Raw genomic sequence first — 19,006 nt, forward strand, 5'->3', positions numbered from 1 at the left:
TTTATCTGTATTCCTAAAAGATGTCAAAATTACAACCTGATCTCATGAAAATTATGTCTGTGGCAACATTTTTGCAAAATGATACTATGTGGCTCATTACATGTATCGCTGTGATCGAGGTGAAATGTCCACTGAGTAGTGCTAAAAGCAAATTCAAATTTATTCCAAACAGATTTTTAAGGTTAAAGCTCTATTAAATTTTTAAATCAATAAAACCTACCTACCTAAACAATAAACCTAAACTTGATAGTGTCATAAAAAGTAAATGTTGATAGAGCATTAACCTTGAAAACCTTAAATCTGTTATTCTTGTTTTAAATGAATAAAACCGAAGTCCCTACCCTAGACCCTTCACTGAAACCTAACTGGAAGTGTCATAAAACAAAAAGCTGAAGCAACCACGTCATTTTATGCCGCTTCTATGACACTTTCAGCTCACTTGCCAATTAGCGTGCTTTGCTGGACTCGTCCCTCAGTCTTCCACATTTAAAGTCCAACACTCTATCAGTTGAGCAACAGTACCATTCAACTTAGTGACACTGGAATAAGCTTGTTAACGTAGTTGTTTACATAATGCAAGCATTAAAATGTATCGTCTTTCAAATGTGAGCAAATAAATAAATCTCCTTGTTGTAGCGAATCTAATGTTTATTTCACCAAAGAACCGCTGTGATACGTATATCAAGGCACATACATTTATGTTGCAAATTTTTTTATAGTAATGTGATTCTATGAGACCAGGTTGCAAAATTAACTTTTAGCAGATAAATTTAGTCTTTTTCTTTTAGGAAAATAGACAAAAATATAGATTTTTGTCCAATAAAGTGCTCTACAGAAGGAGAACAGCTTCGCAGCATCTCGTTCCCTCCATTCAGAAAACCAAGGTTACGCAAAGTTCCCAAGATGTTCCCTTTCAAGAAGGTAACTTCGAAGCTGCGTCAGAAGCAGACGCTATGGAGCCACGTCCCATAACACCGTAGTACTGATGTTTAATGCCTACTAGCCATTTTAAAAAAGTATTGTGTAGCCATACCTTCGTATCGAGAAATAGGAAGGGAGGTGGTACAATAAACCAACAGCTTGATGCCAAGGCAGAGACACTAGCCATGTTGGGCAGAGAAGCAATGTCACAGTACATATTCCAGGCAAGCGGGAAGAAGGAGACCAGAGTGATTAACTGGCCAAGGGCTTTGGCACAATGACACTAGCCAACAGGGTCCTGAAACATTAGCTTTGGCACAATGACACTAGCCAACAGGGTAGTGAAAACATCCTAATTCACACCAGTGGGACAAGAGAGACCATACCTTTTAATCGAACACTGTTAATAACCATTTTTATTGGTTAGTGATGAAACCTGTTCCTCCATAAATACGTGGGAGAAGGTAGACACATGCATGTTATAAAACCTGGCAAAGGTGTAATGGGAAGCCCAACCTGCATCCAGACATTTGTCTTCTAGAGACACGCCTTTTCCCATGCCCAGAAGGAGGCCATACTCCTGGTCGAATAAGCTTTTATGCCCAAGGGTTATTGTATGCCTTGTGAGTCATATGCAAGCGCAATAGCATCCATGACCCAGTGGGATATTCTTTGCTTGGAGACAGCCAAACCCTTTGTGGGGCCTCCAAAGCAAACAAACAGTTGTTTTGATACTCTGAATTGACTCGTTCAGTCAATGTACATGTGTTATGTCCTACTGGGCAGAGGATGTGTAGTCTCTTATCCTTGTTAAACTCAAAGGGAGGAGGGAAAAATTTTGTAGGGTATTTGTAAGGTAACAACATGAGCCCTAAGGGGGTTGCCAGCACTTGGGCCCATAACCTTCCCTGGGCTTAAGAATGGCCTTTGTCAGGCCTGGTCCAAACTCTACACAGGAGTTACTGACCAAAGGGCGTTTGATTAATGCCAAAGCAATTAGCAGTGCAGTCTCCAAAAGAGAGTATGTGTATGCTTACCACCTCAAAAGGGGGACTCGTAAGCATTTAACACAAGCGCTAAACCCCAGACTGGGATGGTAGCAGGGCAAAAAAAGTTCTAAGTTATCTTGTACTATGCAGAAATCTGCTAACCAGAGGGTGTTTGCTTATAGACAAGCCCTCAGAGGTCCTGAGTGGTCGCTATGGCAGCGACATATACTTTGAGCATGGATGGAGTGAGTCATACAAACACTCTTGTATAAAAGCAAGTATCGTCTGCACAGGGCAATGCTTTGTGTCCTCACCCCACGAGGAGCACCAATTAGCAAAGAGTCACCATTTTAAGGCATACAGCTGCCTCGTTGAGGGGGCCCTGTCCTCCAGTATTTTTGTGTCAGACAAGCCCCATTCAGAGGCCACATATGCAGTCTCTATAGCTCTGGCCAAGGATGCCATATTGTGCCTCAAACTTGCGAAGGCAGATCTGACCTCAAAAGAATTTCCCATGGGAGAGCATCCACAGCTATTCCACTTCGGGGACTAGTGGCTTTTGGGCCGCTTAGCACAACCAGTATCACTGTTTCCTTGTCTTACCATTTCTTGCACAATACTTGATGTAGCAAGCTGATGGGGGAAATGCATATTCACGTTTCGCTGGCCATCTGTGAGCTAAGCTGTCCAAGCCTGGTGGAGCTTGCTTTCATGGAGTACCAGAGGCAATGATGCATGGTCTTCAGGGAGGCAAACAGGTTCAGCTTACCGAATGCCTTCCAATTACTCTGAACTGATTGAGGGTGGAGTCTCCATTCTGCATTCCATGCTCTGCTGCTCAGGTGGCAGGAGATGTGCATGCACGTAAGAGACATGACTCGCTGCAGATGAGAATTCGGCTTTAGGAATAAGGTATAAGTAATGAAACAAAATCTGTTTCTGAGTAACTACCTTAAGTGTCCAATTTAGGCACCTCAAATCCAGTATGGGCCCTAGCCTCCAGTCCTACTTGGCGACCTGTAACTTAACAGCTGTAGAAGCCATTCTGTGCCTCACACGCGGTACTTCCACTTATTACATCTTTGGCGAGGAGATATTGTACCTCTAAGCATAAATTTGGCAAATCCCACTACATACGGTGGAGGACAGAATGCTGTTAAGGCTTCTAAGGCTGAATGGCACTATCCATCAAGGGGGTGGTTTCTCAACGCAATCGAGTCGGCTCAGCTCGATTCTTTCTCACTACTGTCGACATGTTTGTGCCTTGTGCACCCACTATGAGGTCTGTCAGACGTCCTGGGGCATGGCAGAGTTCTGGCATACTAAACAGCAAAGACTGAAAATAGCATTCTTGTTCCTGGCATACAACGGTGGGGAAAGCGAGAGCGTTATCCTGGGAATGCAGAAGAATCCGCTCCACAGGGTCTATCAAGCATACATACCTCATGGTCGTGTCATGTTTCACTAATGAGAGCCCAGCAAGCATCCCTTTCATCTCCGCCGCATGTGATCGTATCATATACATGCCGTTTGTGAGGCACCGATCATCATGTTCAGGTGAAGCAGCTTCATATGGAGGAAAAAGGAGGCATGCAAGGCTTGAGCTGGCAAAAAACCTCCTAAAATCTTATATGCTTACGATGACGTTAGCATACAGTTGTGCTCAAAAGTTTGCATTCCCTTGGAGAATTGGTAATATATGTACCATTTTTAAAGAAAACATGAGTGAGCAGGCAAAACACATTTCTTTTATTTCTTGTGGGATTCATATTCAACTGTAGGTTATAACAGAATGGCACAATCATAAAACAAAACATGGCAACAAAGAAAAAAATGAAATGACCCCCCTGTTCAAAGGTCTGCATACCCTTAGGTCTTAATACTGTGTATTGCCCCCTTTAGCATCAATGACAGCGTGCAGTCTTTTGTAATAGTTGTCTATGAGGCCCCAAATTCTTGCAGGTGGTATAGCTGCCCATTCATCTTGGCAAAATGCTTCCAGGTCGTGCAAAGTCTTTGGTCGTCTTGCATGAACCGCACGTTTGAGATCTCCCCAGAGTGGCTCGATGATATTAAGGTCAGGAGACTGTGATGGCCACTCCAGAACCTTCACCTTTTTCTACTGTAACCACTGGAGGGTCAACTTGGCCTTGTGCTTAGGGTCATTGTCGTGCTGTAAAGTCCAAGAGCGTCCCATGCTCAGCTTTTGTGCAGAAGAATGCAAATTGTCTGCCAGTATTTTCTGATAACATGCTGCATTCATCTTGCCATCAATTTACACAAGATTCCCCATGCCTTTAGAGCTCACACACCCCCAAAACATCAGTGAGGCACCATCATGCTTCACAGTGGGGATGGTATTCTTTTCACTATAGGCCTTGTTGACCCCTCTCCAAACACATCGCTTATGGTTGTGACCATAAAGCTCTATTTTTGTCTCCTCATTCCAAATTACAGTGTGCCAGAAGCTGTGAGGCGTGACAAGTTGTTGTCGGCATATTGTAACTGGGCTTTTTTGTGGCATCGGCGCAGTAAAGGCTTCTTTCTGGCAACTCGACCATGCAGCTTATTTTTGTTCAAGTATCGTCGTATTGTGCTCCTTGAAACAACCACACCGTCTTTTTCCAGAGCAGCCTGTATTTCTCCTGAGGTTACCTGTGGGTTTTTCTTTGTATCCCGAACAATTCTTCTGGCAGTTGTGGCTGAAATCTTTCTTGGTCTACCTGACCTTGGCTTGGTATCAAGAGATCCCCAGATTTTCCACTTCTTAATAAGTGATTGAATAGTACTGACTGGCATTTTCAAGGCTTTGGATATCTTTTTATATCCTTTTCCATCTTTATAAAGTTCCATTACCTTGTTACACAGGTCTTTTGACAGTTCATTTCTGCTCCCCATGGCTCAGTATCTAGCCTGCTCAGTGCATCCACGTGAGAGCTAACAAACTCAGTGACTATTTATACACAGACACTAATTGCAATTGAATTGCCATTTAAACCTATGTGTTTCCCCTTGTGTGTCTGTAACAAGGCCAAACATTCAAGGGTATGTAAACTTTTGATCAGGGCCATTTGGGTGATTTCTGTTATCATTATGATTTAAAAAGGAGCCAAAAACTATGTGATAATAAATAGCTTCATATGATCACTATCCTTAAATAAAAGACAGTTTTTTTGCATGATCAGTCATATTTTCAAAATCAATGCCAAAATTTCACAATTTCTGCCCGGGTATGAAAATTTTTGAGCACAACTGTAGGTCGAGCGCTAAACCTCACCAGCAAATTAAATTGGTGTTTTAAAAAGTGTTTCAAAGTCCTACCCCATGATGGATCCTCCCATAGCGTCAGCTTCTGACGCAGTGTTGAAGTTATAAGAAAAATAACACAAAGGACTAAGTGTATTTTTCCTTAATATTTTTCTGTTTAAATATAAATGTTTTTGTTGTTGTTGTTTTTTTTGTTTAGATATTTTTACTGGAAAACAAGCCACAATACTGTTGAAAGAAATATATTTCTTGCAGTGTACTGATCACTCTGCTCCACTCCTTCCCGCTTGCCAGGAATATGTTCTGAGACATTGCTCCATTGCTCAACATAGTTAATGTCTCTGCCTTGGCATTGAGCCGTTGGTTTATTGTACGACCTCCCTTCCTATTTCTCGATACCAAGGTATGGCTACAGCAATACTTTTTTAAATGGCCAGGACAAGATGTAGGAAGCAATTTTGTTAGTGAGAGGATAACGGTTAGCCACAGGGTGCAAAAACAACAGCTTTACCCTGAGCTGAGTCTCCCCTGCAGCCCCCAGTGTAGACCCAGGCTGTGTGATCGTGACCGATGCCCCACACCACACCCAGACTGTTAGACTCCACACAGAGAAGGTGACCCGGAACTTGATGCCAAAACCTGAGCCAACCAGCCAGCACGCGTACAGACACAAAATCCAAAGACGCTCATCATGCATGCCAAGCCAACAGAACATATATGACACCAACATTACAATCCAATAACATCACTGACAAGCCAAAACACATGACAAAAAGTCAGACAAATGGCTCCAAGGGAACAACAATCAAATGCATTGGACAGTTTTGTGGACATGTATGCCTGAATCTCGGAACTCTTATGTTAAATTATGAAAGATCAGTGTGAGAGATTGGTGTGAGAGATTGTGTTCCAAAACCTTGTGAGCTGCCTACCTATACAGCATTTTAAGGCATCATAGGCCCTGTTATCTTATTGTTATCAACTGCGAGTGACACTCTATTTACAGTGTTTCAAATCAGTCACTTATGAGGTTCCATGACAGTTAGGGTGTTACATTAGAAAGCAGCTGCCTATGTAGACAACAACTCACTAGGTTTTGGAATAGTGTTATGGTGAGAGACAGAAAGATAGCAAGACGGTGATGTTCTTACATGTGATCAGATGGTAAATAATGTGCTGGAGCCTCCAGGCTGGGTGATGGTTCATGGACCATGATATCACCATTAGATGTCACAGCCCACAGTGCCTGTTTGGATAGATGGTCTCCAAGACCCCTGGACTCACAGCATGACTCATTCAACAGGGACAACTGCAGCACAGATAAATATCTCATTTTATATATATCCAAGCAACAACAATTAACTAAATGAATGATAATGTATATTATGTCTACTATAAGTGGTATACTACATATACTATAAGTACTGGACACAATCAATCACACTTAAAAATGAATAAATGTCATTACATTACATAGAAAAATATCAAAGCAAGTGGCATCTGCAAAACAAAATGATGCTAAACTAACTTTTAACCAACTGGTGACAAATAGATTTTTAGTGGATGTTTAGTGGATTTTGCTAATAACTCAGGAACTGTATTCCAGACCAGATGTAAATTTCTAAAACTTCAAAAACTAGATATAGCTATTGCACTAACCAAAGATTCACATGTTTCGCTTATACTAAATAGTAGTGTATTTTTGGAAATCAAGATTTTGACATTATTGATTTTATTTAAATAAATAAACGTACATTTTCTAGTTTCAACATAATTTTGTACTTCAGACCTTTGTTTTGTTGGACAAGGAAAATTAGTTTCAAACCATGTGACCCACATTTGGTTTTCGACCATTGAAAATCTGTCAAATGTAACCATTTTTGGATGGAGCCAATGAGAGCACCATATCTCTGTAATGTAAATATATAGAGCTTACAAAATAAAGATACAAAATAAAAATGTGTTCCGTGTCAGAATCTAAATGGATATTAAGATATCTTTAATACTCCTGGAGTTATAGGCACTCCAACTTTGGAAAAACAACAAAGTGTTTTTTCCCAATTTTGGACTCGCACCATTGGTATATAATGCAACAAGAGGTGCTGAAGTCAACTGATTTTAGTAAAGCACCTACCTATCTCTGTGTAAAAATAAAATCATGATGCTGCCACCTTTCTAAGGTTATTTTTTTACCTATAGTTTTGCTCTAAAATCATTGGCGAAATCGTCATTTTGCCATGGATTACCCAGTGAATACTGATCCAAGACATATAATATTTTGGCTTTTTAATCATCATTCATGTTTATCTTTCACCAGTGAAAAAAATAATAATCAAAAACAAAATTTTGAGCCGGGACCTCTGGCTGAGTTGACACAGAATGACCCATCTAATACAACAATTATATTCTGATGGCTTTGTCTGAGTGTCCGAGTGTTTGTAAAGGTTTCTACCCAAGCATTGAAGTCTTGATGAGAGTGAGTTGACAGTAAAATTGGGTGTCTCTGTCTGGTCCTCTCAGGTGTGTACACAGCCATAGTATACAGAGCGTCCCGGAACACAGGCACCAGAGCCGTCACCTCCTTTATCATAGCATGCACATACTGAAACACACAAAAAAAATGTTTTAAGAAAACAAAACACAACATGTCACACAACATGATATGTCTCATATTAAAGAATCAACTCAGGGCGAATTACCTTCTTCTCATGGCTGTGAGTGTAGTAGAGGTACAGGATGTCATCTCTCAGAGGTCCAGCACCGCTGACCTGCTCCAGTGTCACACAAACATCCTCCCACTGATGGGGCGGCCAGTCCCTCCACCAACACATACAACCTCTCGTCACGCACACAGACTGACACGCACAATGCATGTTTAAAAAATGTGTCTACAATGTATGGCCAAGTAAACCATCTCAACCTCATGTCATGTTTTATATCACATTAGGGACCTCCTATTGACTTCTATTGTTCTTAAATTAAGTTAATTATTATTACTAAACCCTAACCCAAACACTACCCCTTTCAGAGACACTACATTTTTAATATGAAGAGTTTAGGCTAAAATGTGTACAGTATATCTTAGGTTCTAAGTTTTTCACCATTTAATCAACTTTCTTTATGCAGTTCACTTAACTAGTCCTGTAATGTGACAAATTAATTTTTAAAAGTACAACTATTCCATGTAGTCTCTCAATTCATATGATGAGGTCATAAAAATGCATGCATTCTAATTATTCAAAAAATTAGAAAGTGCCTTTAAATAGTTTTAGATGGAGTAAAGCATGTCACAATGCAGGACACTGCTGTCACATGCTCCTCATGTCATATAGGTCAATTGCCCAAATATTGGCCAAACTGAATAATAATTATTGGTAAGTTGACTTTTAAGACTTCCCCTCTAAGAGACACACAGTTGTGGTGTGGTCATCTGTTGAAGCAACCTTTCAAATACAGTGCATGCACCTTCTCTATGGATGGTTCTCGCTCTTGTTGGTTTCTCTCTGTGTTTGCAGCACTGAGAGCAGGTGTGATGGATGGAGAAAGTGGCCCTGTGTCTGAACGACAAAGAGAAAGAGAGATGAGGAGAGAGGGAAGAGAGATAGGAAGAAATCTCCAATACAATACACTTTACTAGATGGGTCATTCTACAGGAACGATGCATTAGTGTACTATGTGTGCCCCCATGACTTACTACTGATATAGTTAATGGGATACTGAACTTTACTGTATAATTATTTGGTAGACTAAATAATTTAATCACCCTCATGTCGTTCCAAACCCGTATGACTTTCTTTCTTATGTAGAACACAAAAGGAGAGGTTTTGTTCATGAACGAGCAACTTCAAGCTTTCCACTTAAAATTACTTACATTTCAGGTTGTTTCTCATCGAAACCTATCACTAGACTTGGGATATGATGCAAGGACTACTGTTATGATACTTTTGGGTCTATTTTAAAGTTTTAAAGTAAGGCAATATCCACTGCTATTTTACTGAAAAGACAGAACACAATAATTATTAAAACTAGTGCTGTCAATCAATTAAAATATTATATTTTTGATCAAATTAATTACATATAGGAATATAAATATATACAGTATATATAAATATTTGCTGAGAAAGACCCTCAAATAACATGAATTTAGTATATAATGATTAAATAATTATAAATAGTTATATATATATTATATATAATTACGTTATAATTAAATTAAAAATAATAATTCAGATAACTAAAATGCATTACATTATTGTGGCAGACGAGTAAACATTGATAAGACAATTCAGAAAGTGGTTTTATAAGGCAATAATTGTTTAGTTTCATGTTATTGAACATAAGCCAATCATTCGCCTGCAGTTCGCAGCAATCCATTTTGCAATTGAATTCGGCAATCTGTCTGAGATCTATTATAAGGGCTTTTCTAAGGACGTGTCAATGTGCACATGCATCAGGCGAATGCTTTTGGAGCGTCTCGCTTTGGATGTTGCGTCATAAACAGCGTTTTTAGGCAACTGTGTCAAGTCGTACATAGTTTAAAACTTGGAAAAACACGTTTTGAGATCCCTGCATTCGGAATTGCCCTCCGTCCAGCTGTATGAACACGTTCTCATCTTGTGCTGTCTGCTGTCCACAAGTGCTGTTTGTTCTCTGTATAAGCTGCGCATTGCCTACAAATGGAGTTTCGCTTACTGCCCCCTGCTGAAAACAGGTGGTACTTCGAGAATGAATTGCTCCAGTTGTTGGAATTAATTGCACAGAATTAACATATTAAATTGACAGCCTTATTTAAAACATCTCCTATTGTGTTCCACATAAGAAAGAAAGTCATACAGATTTGGAACGGCATAAGGGTGAGTAAATTATGACAATATTCATTTTTGGGTGAACAATTCCTATATCAATTGGCCATTGAAAAAAAGTATAATGTATTTGTTGACTAATCTGAATACTGGGCAGCTACAGCCCTGTTACTTTTGACCTGAGGACGGAATATACTGTATGTTTTTTGAAAATTCATCAGAAACTTCGAATTAATTTTTCAGGCACAAATAGCACCATTTCCCGAGAGTGGCCCATATTTATTACACAAGATGTTCTGTGCTATGATAAATGTATCCAGATTTGTACAAAGCTATTGTTATTTTGAGATGAAAGTGATTTTATGTGAGATTTCATAGTATGAACTGTGTTGCACCTGAGATGTGCAGCCAGCTGACGTGTGAGCTTGAATCTATGTCACACCCTCCACCCGTGACCCAGGCCCAGGGCGGCATTTCCTCCAGCTCAACCATGTTCTGCTCCAGCTCAAAGGGGTACGTGGCCATTGAGCTGCGGGCAGTGCTGGGAACAAAGCCCTTCAACTCCTCCAGGTCAACATTGCTCCACGGTGTATCGCCACTGTCTGACTGGAGTGTTGGAGTCCAGATAGAGGAATCGGACTCTTGGCTAGACACCTGGTCCCCTTCAGGTACAGTAGGGTGTACTGCAGAGGAAGAGTCCTTTATTGGAGCCGAGCGATCAGACATCAGCGCAGAGATAAAGCTGTCACTTGTGATCTTTGGAACATGTGGCTCTGGAATGTCTGCATCGTCACAGCCCAGAACTGATCCCTGGGAGGGAGCAGTGAGCTCCCCACTGAAGACACCAGCAGCACTGTGTGAGCGGACACAGATGGAAATATGAAATACATCCATATACAACAAGCTGGGCACCATCTGCTGGATGGAAATGGAACTGCAAGATAGAATGAAAGGGAACTATTAAAAAGATTGTTATTCTTAACAACCTGGAATGGTTTCTGAGTCCGCTCTCATCTAGCTGGGCAGACACAGGGACCCATGACCTGCCAGTGACCTCTTTGGCTGTCACACCATGACGGAAATACATGGTCCGGTCATCGCTGCCAATCCCCCATACCTGCATCATACCAAACCAAATAAAATTACCTTTCCAGGCGTTTGCGATTACTGGATACAGATTTTTAAAAACCATTTTAATTTAGACCGTTTTGCAAAATAATAATTTATCAACCAATTCCACTAATTCCTAAAATTACCAACTCAAAAAAAGAATTCACTGACCAATCGGATATCACTGTGGCTTGCGAGCAAGTTTTACCCAACACAAGATCAGTATCTATCCACATAAATATTTTTAGAGCAGAGAAAAACTAGGAAATATAAAGAATACTAAAGAATTTCCATAATTTTTCTAAGATTTTATTAGTTTCCTGGACTTCTTTAGGCTTGAAAAATGGCATTTTAAAATTCTATGACATTTGAGACATGTTTTGCATGACCGTGGGAACCCCGTATATATACGCAAATATAATATTATTCACAGAATTTGAAGCATAATTTGTTGAGACTCAGTGATTCTGGCCATTCTGATTTATGGTCACAACGGCCCCATTTACACCTGCAATAACATGCATTATCACTATAGAATTGCAGTTGATCACATTAAATGTCAGGTGTAAATGCACCCAAGGCGCATTGTGATCAGATCATTATCGTACCACTGAAACCACATTCGGATGTTGATTCTAACCACATTCAAAGAAAGTGTAAATGCAAATGGGTTTTCGTTATGCGGATACAACTACAACAATTTGTTGACGTTATCGACAACGTCGACAATAAAAAACTGTCGACAAAAATTGTCGAATAGTCATTTGATCTCATTTAACATAACATGAGATCACATTAAACTCTAATGATGATGCGCGGGAGCAGCACTGCAGCTCACGCCTGACTGAAAACACAGCTCACAGTCCAGATGCACTCTAAACTTTCCAAACAGATTCAGGTGATGTAGATCACAAAGTATGAGGGAATTATATGTCCCGATCTAAGGGGGAGAGATTGAAACTGCACCCGACTGAGGCACACGGCGCAAGGACGCTCATCCCTCGAGCGCACACGCTTAATGCAGCTAGATTATAACATGATGGCTTGCGACTTATTGAATCATAATGTATTTCACTGTGCATTTCTATTGTGAAGAACATTTACAATACTCAGTTTTATTAATAAGAGAGAGTTGTTTTTTTTTTTGTTTTTTTTTTGATAGTTAAAGATGGATTGAAGTGAACAGAAAGGTGAGAGAGGGTAGTCTTCACCCCATTAGACACTGCAACAAAATTCGTTTTTGATTTGTTTTTGTTTTGGCTTGTTTTCCAATATAAATATCTAAAACTCCTTTTAAAAAAAGATGCATTCACCTGAGAAGCAGCATATAAGATATTTAGACTTGCTTTTAGAGAATAGATCTTGAATAAAAGTAGATTTTGTCTTTACTGCACTGGCAGAATTATAACCAAGTGAAAAAATACACTTATATACAAAATACACTTATATTTAAGATACATACTCTTAAAGCACGTCTAAATATATTATATGTTGCTTCTCAAGTAAATGTATCTTGTTTTATGGATTTGTAGACTATTTTAAATGGAAAACAAGACAAAAACACTTGATAACAATAGGATTTTTTGCAGTTAATTTCTTTACTGAATTTAAATTAATAAAAAGTATTTTTTTTCCTTTTAATTCAGTGAATGTCATTTAGAGATATTTTTTAAAGATGATTTTGTCCTCTTTATTGTTAGCAAGCACGTTTAATACAACCATTTACGTAGGAGCACAAGCTGAATAATCGGTTAAGAGCTAATGATTAATCATTGCAATAATCGCCCAAATAGTCGAATAATCATTCTAATAATCGTTAGATTAATCGATTATCAAAATAATCATTAGTTGCAGCCCTACTATGTACAGTTGAAGTCAGAAGTTTAGATACACTTAGGTTGAAGTCATTAAAACTCATTTTCTAACCACTCCAAGGATTTCATATTTCATATTAGCAAACTATAGTTTTGGCAAGTCATTAAGGACAACTACTTTGTGCATGACACAAGTAATTTTTCCAACAATTGTTTACAGACAGACTGGTTCACTTTTAACTGACTACTTCACAATTCCAGTGGGTCAGAAGTTTACATACACTAAGTTAACTGTGCCTTTAAGCAGCTTGGAAAATTCCAGAAAATTATGTCAAGCCTTTAGAAAATTAGTCAATTAGCTTCTGATAGGATGTGTAAGAATTGGAGGTGTACCTGTGGATGTATTTTAAGGCCTACGTTCAAACTCAGTTCCTCTTTGCTTGACATCATGCGAAAATCAAAAGAAATCAGCCAAGACCTCCGCAAGTCTGGTTCATCCTTGGGAGCAATTTCCAAACGCCTGAAGGTACCACGTTCATCTATACAAACAATAGTATGCAAGTATAAACACCATGGGACCATGCAGCCATCATACCGCTCAGGAATGAGACACTCTTACTTTTTGGTGAAATGTCCTCTGGTCTAATGAAACAAAAATGTAACTGTTTGGCCATAATGACCATCGTTATGTTTGGTGGAAAAAGGGTGAGGCTTGAAACATGGGGGTGGCATCATCATGTTGTGGGGGTGCATTTGCTGCAGGAGGGACTGGTGCACTTCACAAAATAGATGGTATAATGAGGGAGGAAAATTATGTGGATATATTGAAGCAACATCTCAAGACATCAGCCAGGAAGTTAAAGTTTGGTCACAAATGGGTCTTCCAGATGGACAATGACCCCAAGCATACCTCCAAAGTTGTGGCAAAATGGCTTAATGACAACAAAGTCAAGGTATTGGAGTGGCCATTACAAAGCCCTGACCTCAATCTGATAGAAAATTTGTGGGCAGAACTGAAAAAGCGTGTGCGAGCAAGGAGGCCCACAAACCTGATTCAGTTACACCAGTTCTGTCTGGAGGAATGGGCCAAAATTCCAGCAACTTATTGTGAGAAACTTGTGGAAGGCTCCCCAAAACATTTGACCCAAGTTAAACAATATAAAGGCAATACTACCAAATACTAACAAAGTGTATGTAAACTTCTGACACACTGGGAATATGATGAAAGAAATAAAAGCTGAAATAAATCATTCTCTCTACTATTATTCTGACATTTCACATTCTTAAAATAAAGTAGTGATCCTAACTGACCTAAGACAGGGAATGTTTTCTATGATTAAATTTCAGGAATTGTGAAAAAGTTTAAATGTATTTGGCTAAAGTAAATGTATTTGGCCAGTGGCGAATTCTCAGGGCCAGCAAAGCCTTCTCTGATGACCTAACATGCCAAATAAATAAATATTTTTCATCCTTTCATTCTCAATCGCCTTTTTGCCTATGTATTTTTAATCGCTTTCCACTCTTAATTAATCTACTAACAAATAGAGAAAAATGAAAAGTTTATCCAGTCAGAATTTATTCCTTGGTGCTTACAAGCAAAGTGTGACAGCTGTTTCACAAATCACATGCCCAAAGCAGCGTGTGAGTTTGAGCTCCACCCCGTCAGGCCTTCAGAATTTCTTCAGAATCCCTCAAGAGTGCAAATGAATGGGCAACTAAAGTCAGATTGTCAGATTCATCAGCCAATCAGATTGATTTATTTGTTTTTGGTGGGTGTGATCTTTAGGATAAGTCATGGACGAGGCCTTCTAGCTGGCCTTGAGTGACGCAATCATGCTTTAAGTGACGTACATAATTCAAGAGCGAAAAGCGTAAGCTCAAGCTGTCTGACGAGTCGGCTGTCACTGCCATATCTCCACTGAGAAAGAGGTCCTTATGGATTTAAAAAACACGAGATGTGGAGGTCACGTGACGCCATGCCAGGGGCAGACGTGTGAGTGACGAGCTCTGTGCACTTTGCTAAATTTTTAATTATTTTCATGTTATAATCTGGTGAATTTTGATACACCCAGTTACACATTTGCTCTTTGATGCAAAACATGGCAAAGAAGTCAAAATCCTCAGGCTCTGGAGACATTAAAAGACACTTACGTGTTCAGGATGAAAGCCCCGACAGGCCTACAGACCAGGGACTCGATTTGGATGGCGTGGCGGGAGAGGAGATCCAGCGTCAGTTGTCCAACATGTCGGTTATGTTGACGAAGATTCTTGCTGACTTGGAGGATCTCGCTGTAATACGTCGATCGATTACAGCGATGGAAACAAAATTCTCTGAGCTAGTTACAAGAGTGACTGATGTTGAGAGACGAATCGATTGTCTGGAATCTTCGGAGAGGGAATTAACCACTAATCCGCATCGGAATGATTACGTCATCCGTTGAACTCATAACAGCCGGCTCACTGAACATATCTGAATGGTTTTATATCAGCTGGAATTTATTTTGTGGAAGATCACACCTTTGAGACAGTTCTGTGAATGAATCTACACATTCTTTGTGTTCATTCTTCCTATTGGCTGGGTTTATTTTACAAAGTATTTTCTGTTATGTAATTTTGTCTCACAAATTTGTGAGGCAAAATTGTGCAATCCGATGGCAAAGTTGTCGTGGGGGCTCGTGGGCGTTCATGGACCTTTTGAGTTTAAAAGGATTGACGCCGGTTGGCGCTTTCGTACGTGGGGTTAACGCACGTTTTTTTTTTCTGTTTGTTTTATTCGGGAGGAATTTCAGGGTTTGATTGTTTCACTAATGGGGAATGTGGTCTGTACAATTTTGTTTTTGACACACAATTAATTTTTTCTACTATATCAAAATGTCAAATGTTAATATGAGTACACTATCTCTCTCCACATGGAATGTAAATGGGTTGGGGCACCCCATAAAAAGAAGGAAGGTTATTTCTTTTCTTAAACGTAAGAAATATGATATAGTGTTTCTTCAAGAAACACATCTCTCCCCGCAGGTAGCTGAAAAATTTGGGAAGATATGGGGTGGACATGTTATTTTTTAGTGCTGGCTCATGTAAGAGCAGGGGAGTCATTATATTGATTAATAAACATCTACAAGTCAAATGTCTCAAACAGACTAAAGATAAATTAGGGAGAGTCATTACTGATTTAGCTGAAATTCAAGGGCAAAGGTTGATTTTGACTAATATTTACGCACCTAACGCTGATGATCAGGGCTTTTTTATAGATCTTGAAGGGATGCTGCAAGCCGCTGGCACCCCTCATGGTATAATATTGGGAGCAGACTTTAATCTTTTGATGGACTCAGTCCTTGATCACAGTGAAGCAAAAGTGTGTAAACCCCCTAGAGCAACAGTGACGCTTCACAGGATGTGTAAAAATCTTGGTCTTACGGATATTTGGAGACTTTTGAACCCATCTGGTAGGAACTAGAAAATGTTTTCATCAGTCCATAAGATTTATTCTAGAATAGATTTTTTTTTATATCCAGATCCCTTATTTCATCTGTTGTGGATTGCTCAATTGGAAACATTTTTGTCTCAGATCATGCCCTGGTGAGTTTAGAGGTGTTGCCACATACGGAGAAAATAAATCATATAGTTGGTGCTTTAATGTATCCCTTTTGCAAAATCCTGATTTCCAACAAATGTTAAAGACTGAAATCAATGTTTATATGGAGACCAACTGGTCCTCAGTATCCTCTGTGGGCGTGGCTTGGGAGGCACTTAAGACGGTTCTTAGGGGCCGGATCATACAGTATGCCTCATTCATCAAAAAATCCAAAAGCACGAGAACTTGTGGAGTTGGAAGGAAATATTAAAAGTGCAGAGGCAGAGCTGAAGCGCTGTATGTCAGCTGATGGCCTCAGTGAATTGACCCGATTGAAATATAAATATAATACTATTTTGTGAAAGTGGAGTTTTGGTTATTCAGGGCAAGACAGTCATACTTTGAGTCGGGTGACAAAGCAGGGAAGCTTTTGGCTAGATATATAAAGCAGAGAGAGTCTTTTTCTACCATTCCCTCAGTGAAATCTGCTGGTGGTGAAATATTTACCTCAGCCATTTATATTAATAATGCCTTTAAAGAATTCTATATTGATCTTTATAGTTCCACGTCTTCGTCTACGGATGAAGATATTAGAAACTTTGTGGAACCATTAGATCTTCCTAAACTGACGATTGAGCAAAAAAACTCTCTTGATTCTGAGATAATGTTACTGTATGATTTAATAAAAAATGTTAATTACAAAAAAAAAAAACATGAGATGTTCTGCTTAATTTATTAAACAGAAAAGGAGGACTGATTTTCACTTCAAGTAAATTGTTAACTGCTTTTTGCATTATTATAGCAACATCAGGAGTTTTCTAAGTGTAAATAAGGTTGCTTGAGCATTCAGTGTCGGATCAAGTTTTGAAAAGTAGTGCTGTGTTCCATTCAACTCGGAAAATCCGATTTTACAACTTCCTACTAGGAAAAGTGCAATGGAATGCATCTTGAAGTCAGAATTACAACTTGTAGGCTCGTGCAGAAATTCTCAACTCCGATTTCGCCGAGATGCAGGTGCATGATGTCACACAAACATGTCGACACTTTGGGAGATATACAAAGTAAGTGATAAACATTCACGTTATTAAGTAATATCAATAAATGAGTTAGTTTAGACATTACATGATATTAAAACTTGTTTAACAAACGCCTACAGAAACAGGTGTATAAAACATTATAATCTCTTTTGATAATCGTACACCTGAAGTACAAATGCTTGTGCTGCAGATTATTTATCAGTTGTGTTGCTAGGAGACATCTCTAATGACAGTCAAACCCCTGCTAACCTAACGGGAGCGTTGCAGATTTGTTTCCTTAAACGTCATCTTCCGAATATTGGGGAATGGAATGCATTTATGGTCGGAGGTATCAAGTAGGAATATCCCTCATCCAACTTGAATGGAACGCAACATAACCGTGTACCCTGACGAAACAAAATTTATTGTAAGCAACATTTAAATCACAAATATTATTAGATAGATTTTTCCAGGTATTAAAGACCTCCTTGGTAGATTCACATGAAAAATTATGATTTTTGAATGTATGTTCGGGAGACGTTCATTTCACAAAACAGTCATGCTGCAGTTAAAATTAGACTTGCTTGAGCATTAAGTGTCGTTTCAAGTTCTGGCTTTCGTGTGTGGACGTGTTTTTAAATGTTAATTGGTATTATTAGTTGACTGCCACGTAACGTATGATGCCCAAAGGCATACAGCGTCTTATTCATTGTGAAACTGTGTTTTCTTAATGGCATGAATCACACTGAAGGCCTAGACTTAAAATGCATGGCCCACGGCTGAAAGAAACAGCAGACACTGTCGTGTTTTAACCTTGTCACCCGAACAAAGAGCAATATCCAATGATTTTCCATTATTCCATTGGAAAACCCTTAGAATATCTCATCTCTCTCCTCAAATCCCCACTCGCATAGGCAAGTTGCTCAGCTGTTTTCACAATAGTGTAGCTTTTCCAGTAATAAGCTTTTCCAGCGAGTAGTGCTGTAGCGTTACAAAACGCTACATTTGTCACATTATATTATGAACGCAGCAATGGTGTCGAGGGAGTAATCAAAAACCCTCACCTAAACCGTCCTCTCCATCTTTAGCATTAAAATTTTATTTTGTCATCCTAATTGTTTAAGCTACTTTTCTTTTAGTAACTTGTAGTGTAGCTAACTACTTTTTTAAAAGATTAGATTGACTAGTTAAACTACTTCAGAGCTACAGTATGAGTTTTGACTAGCTTGTAACTTAGGAAGCAACCATTTTAAAGTAGCTTCCCTAACATGAATGGGTGATTTTTCAATAAAGACCATGGCTTTGATCAACCTATAAGTGTGTGATTGTGTGTGATGGTAATGACGCTAGCAGTCATTTACTTGGAATTCATAAAAATAAGAAGAAATATTTTTTTTCTGAAACAAAAATACTACACTAAATGCTAAAATTGCAAACTTTGCAGCGAGTTTACAGCATTTTATATGCATTAGATGCATTATGACTAGCTTTGGTGTGATTCTGTAATATT

At 39.1% G+C, this 19,006-nt stretch overlaps 1 protein-coding gene across 4 annotated transcripts in view; it reads right to left on the reverse strand.

Annotated features, from left to right (window-relative positions):
• Window positions 1-19,006, reverse strand: part of LOC127450787 (tectonin beta-propeller repeat-containing protein 1-like) — a 42,641-nt gene that overhangs the window by 13,818 nt on the left and 9,817 nt on the right. For all 4 annotated transcript variants that reach the window (XR_007899031.1, XR_007899030.1, XR_007899032.1 and 1 more), the window contains exons 9-15: window positions 10,966-11,096; window positions 10,375-10,832; window positions 8,643-8,734; window positions 7,877-8,032; window positions 7,630-7,779; window positions 6,329-6,486; window positions 5,689-5,816 (exon numbers count right to left, since the gene is read on the reverse strand). Coding sequence is in view for 1 of the 4 variants with exons in the window: in XM_051715141.1 (XP_051571101.1) it covers window positions 5,689-5,816; window positions 6,329-6,486; window positions 7,630-7,779; window positions 7,877-8,032; window positions 8,643-8,734; window positions 10,375-10,832; window positions 10,966-11,096 (1,273 nt within the window). In the remaining 3 variants the exon portion in view is untranslated. The remainder of the gene's footprint in view (window positions 1-5,688; window positions 5,817-6,328; window positions 6,487-7,629; window positions 7,780-7,876; window positions 8,033-8,642; window positions 8,735-10,374; window positions 10,833-10,965; window positions 11,097-19,006) is intronic.

This window comes from Myxocyprinus asiaticus, chromosome 13 (assembly GCF_019703515.2).
Source record: "Myxocyprinus asiaticus isolate MX2 ecotype Aquarium Trade chromosome 13, UBuf_Myxa_2, whole genome shotgun sequence".
Taxonomy (NCBI): Eukaryota; Metazoa; Chordata; class Actinopteri; order Cypriniformes; family Catostomidae; genus Myxocyprinus; species Myxocyprinus asiaticus.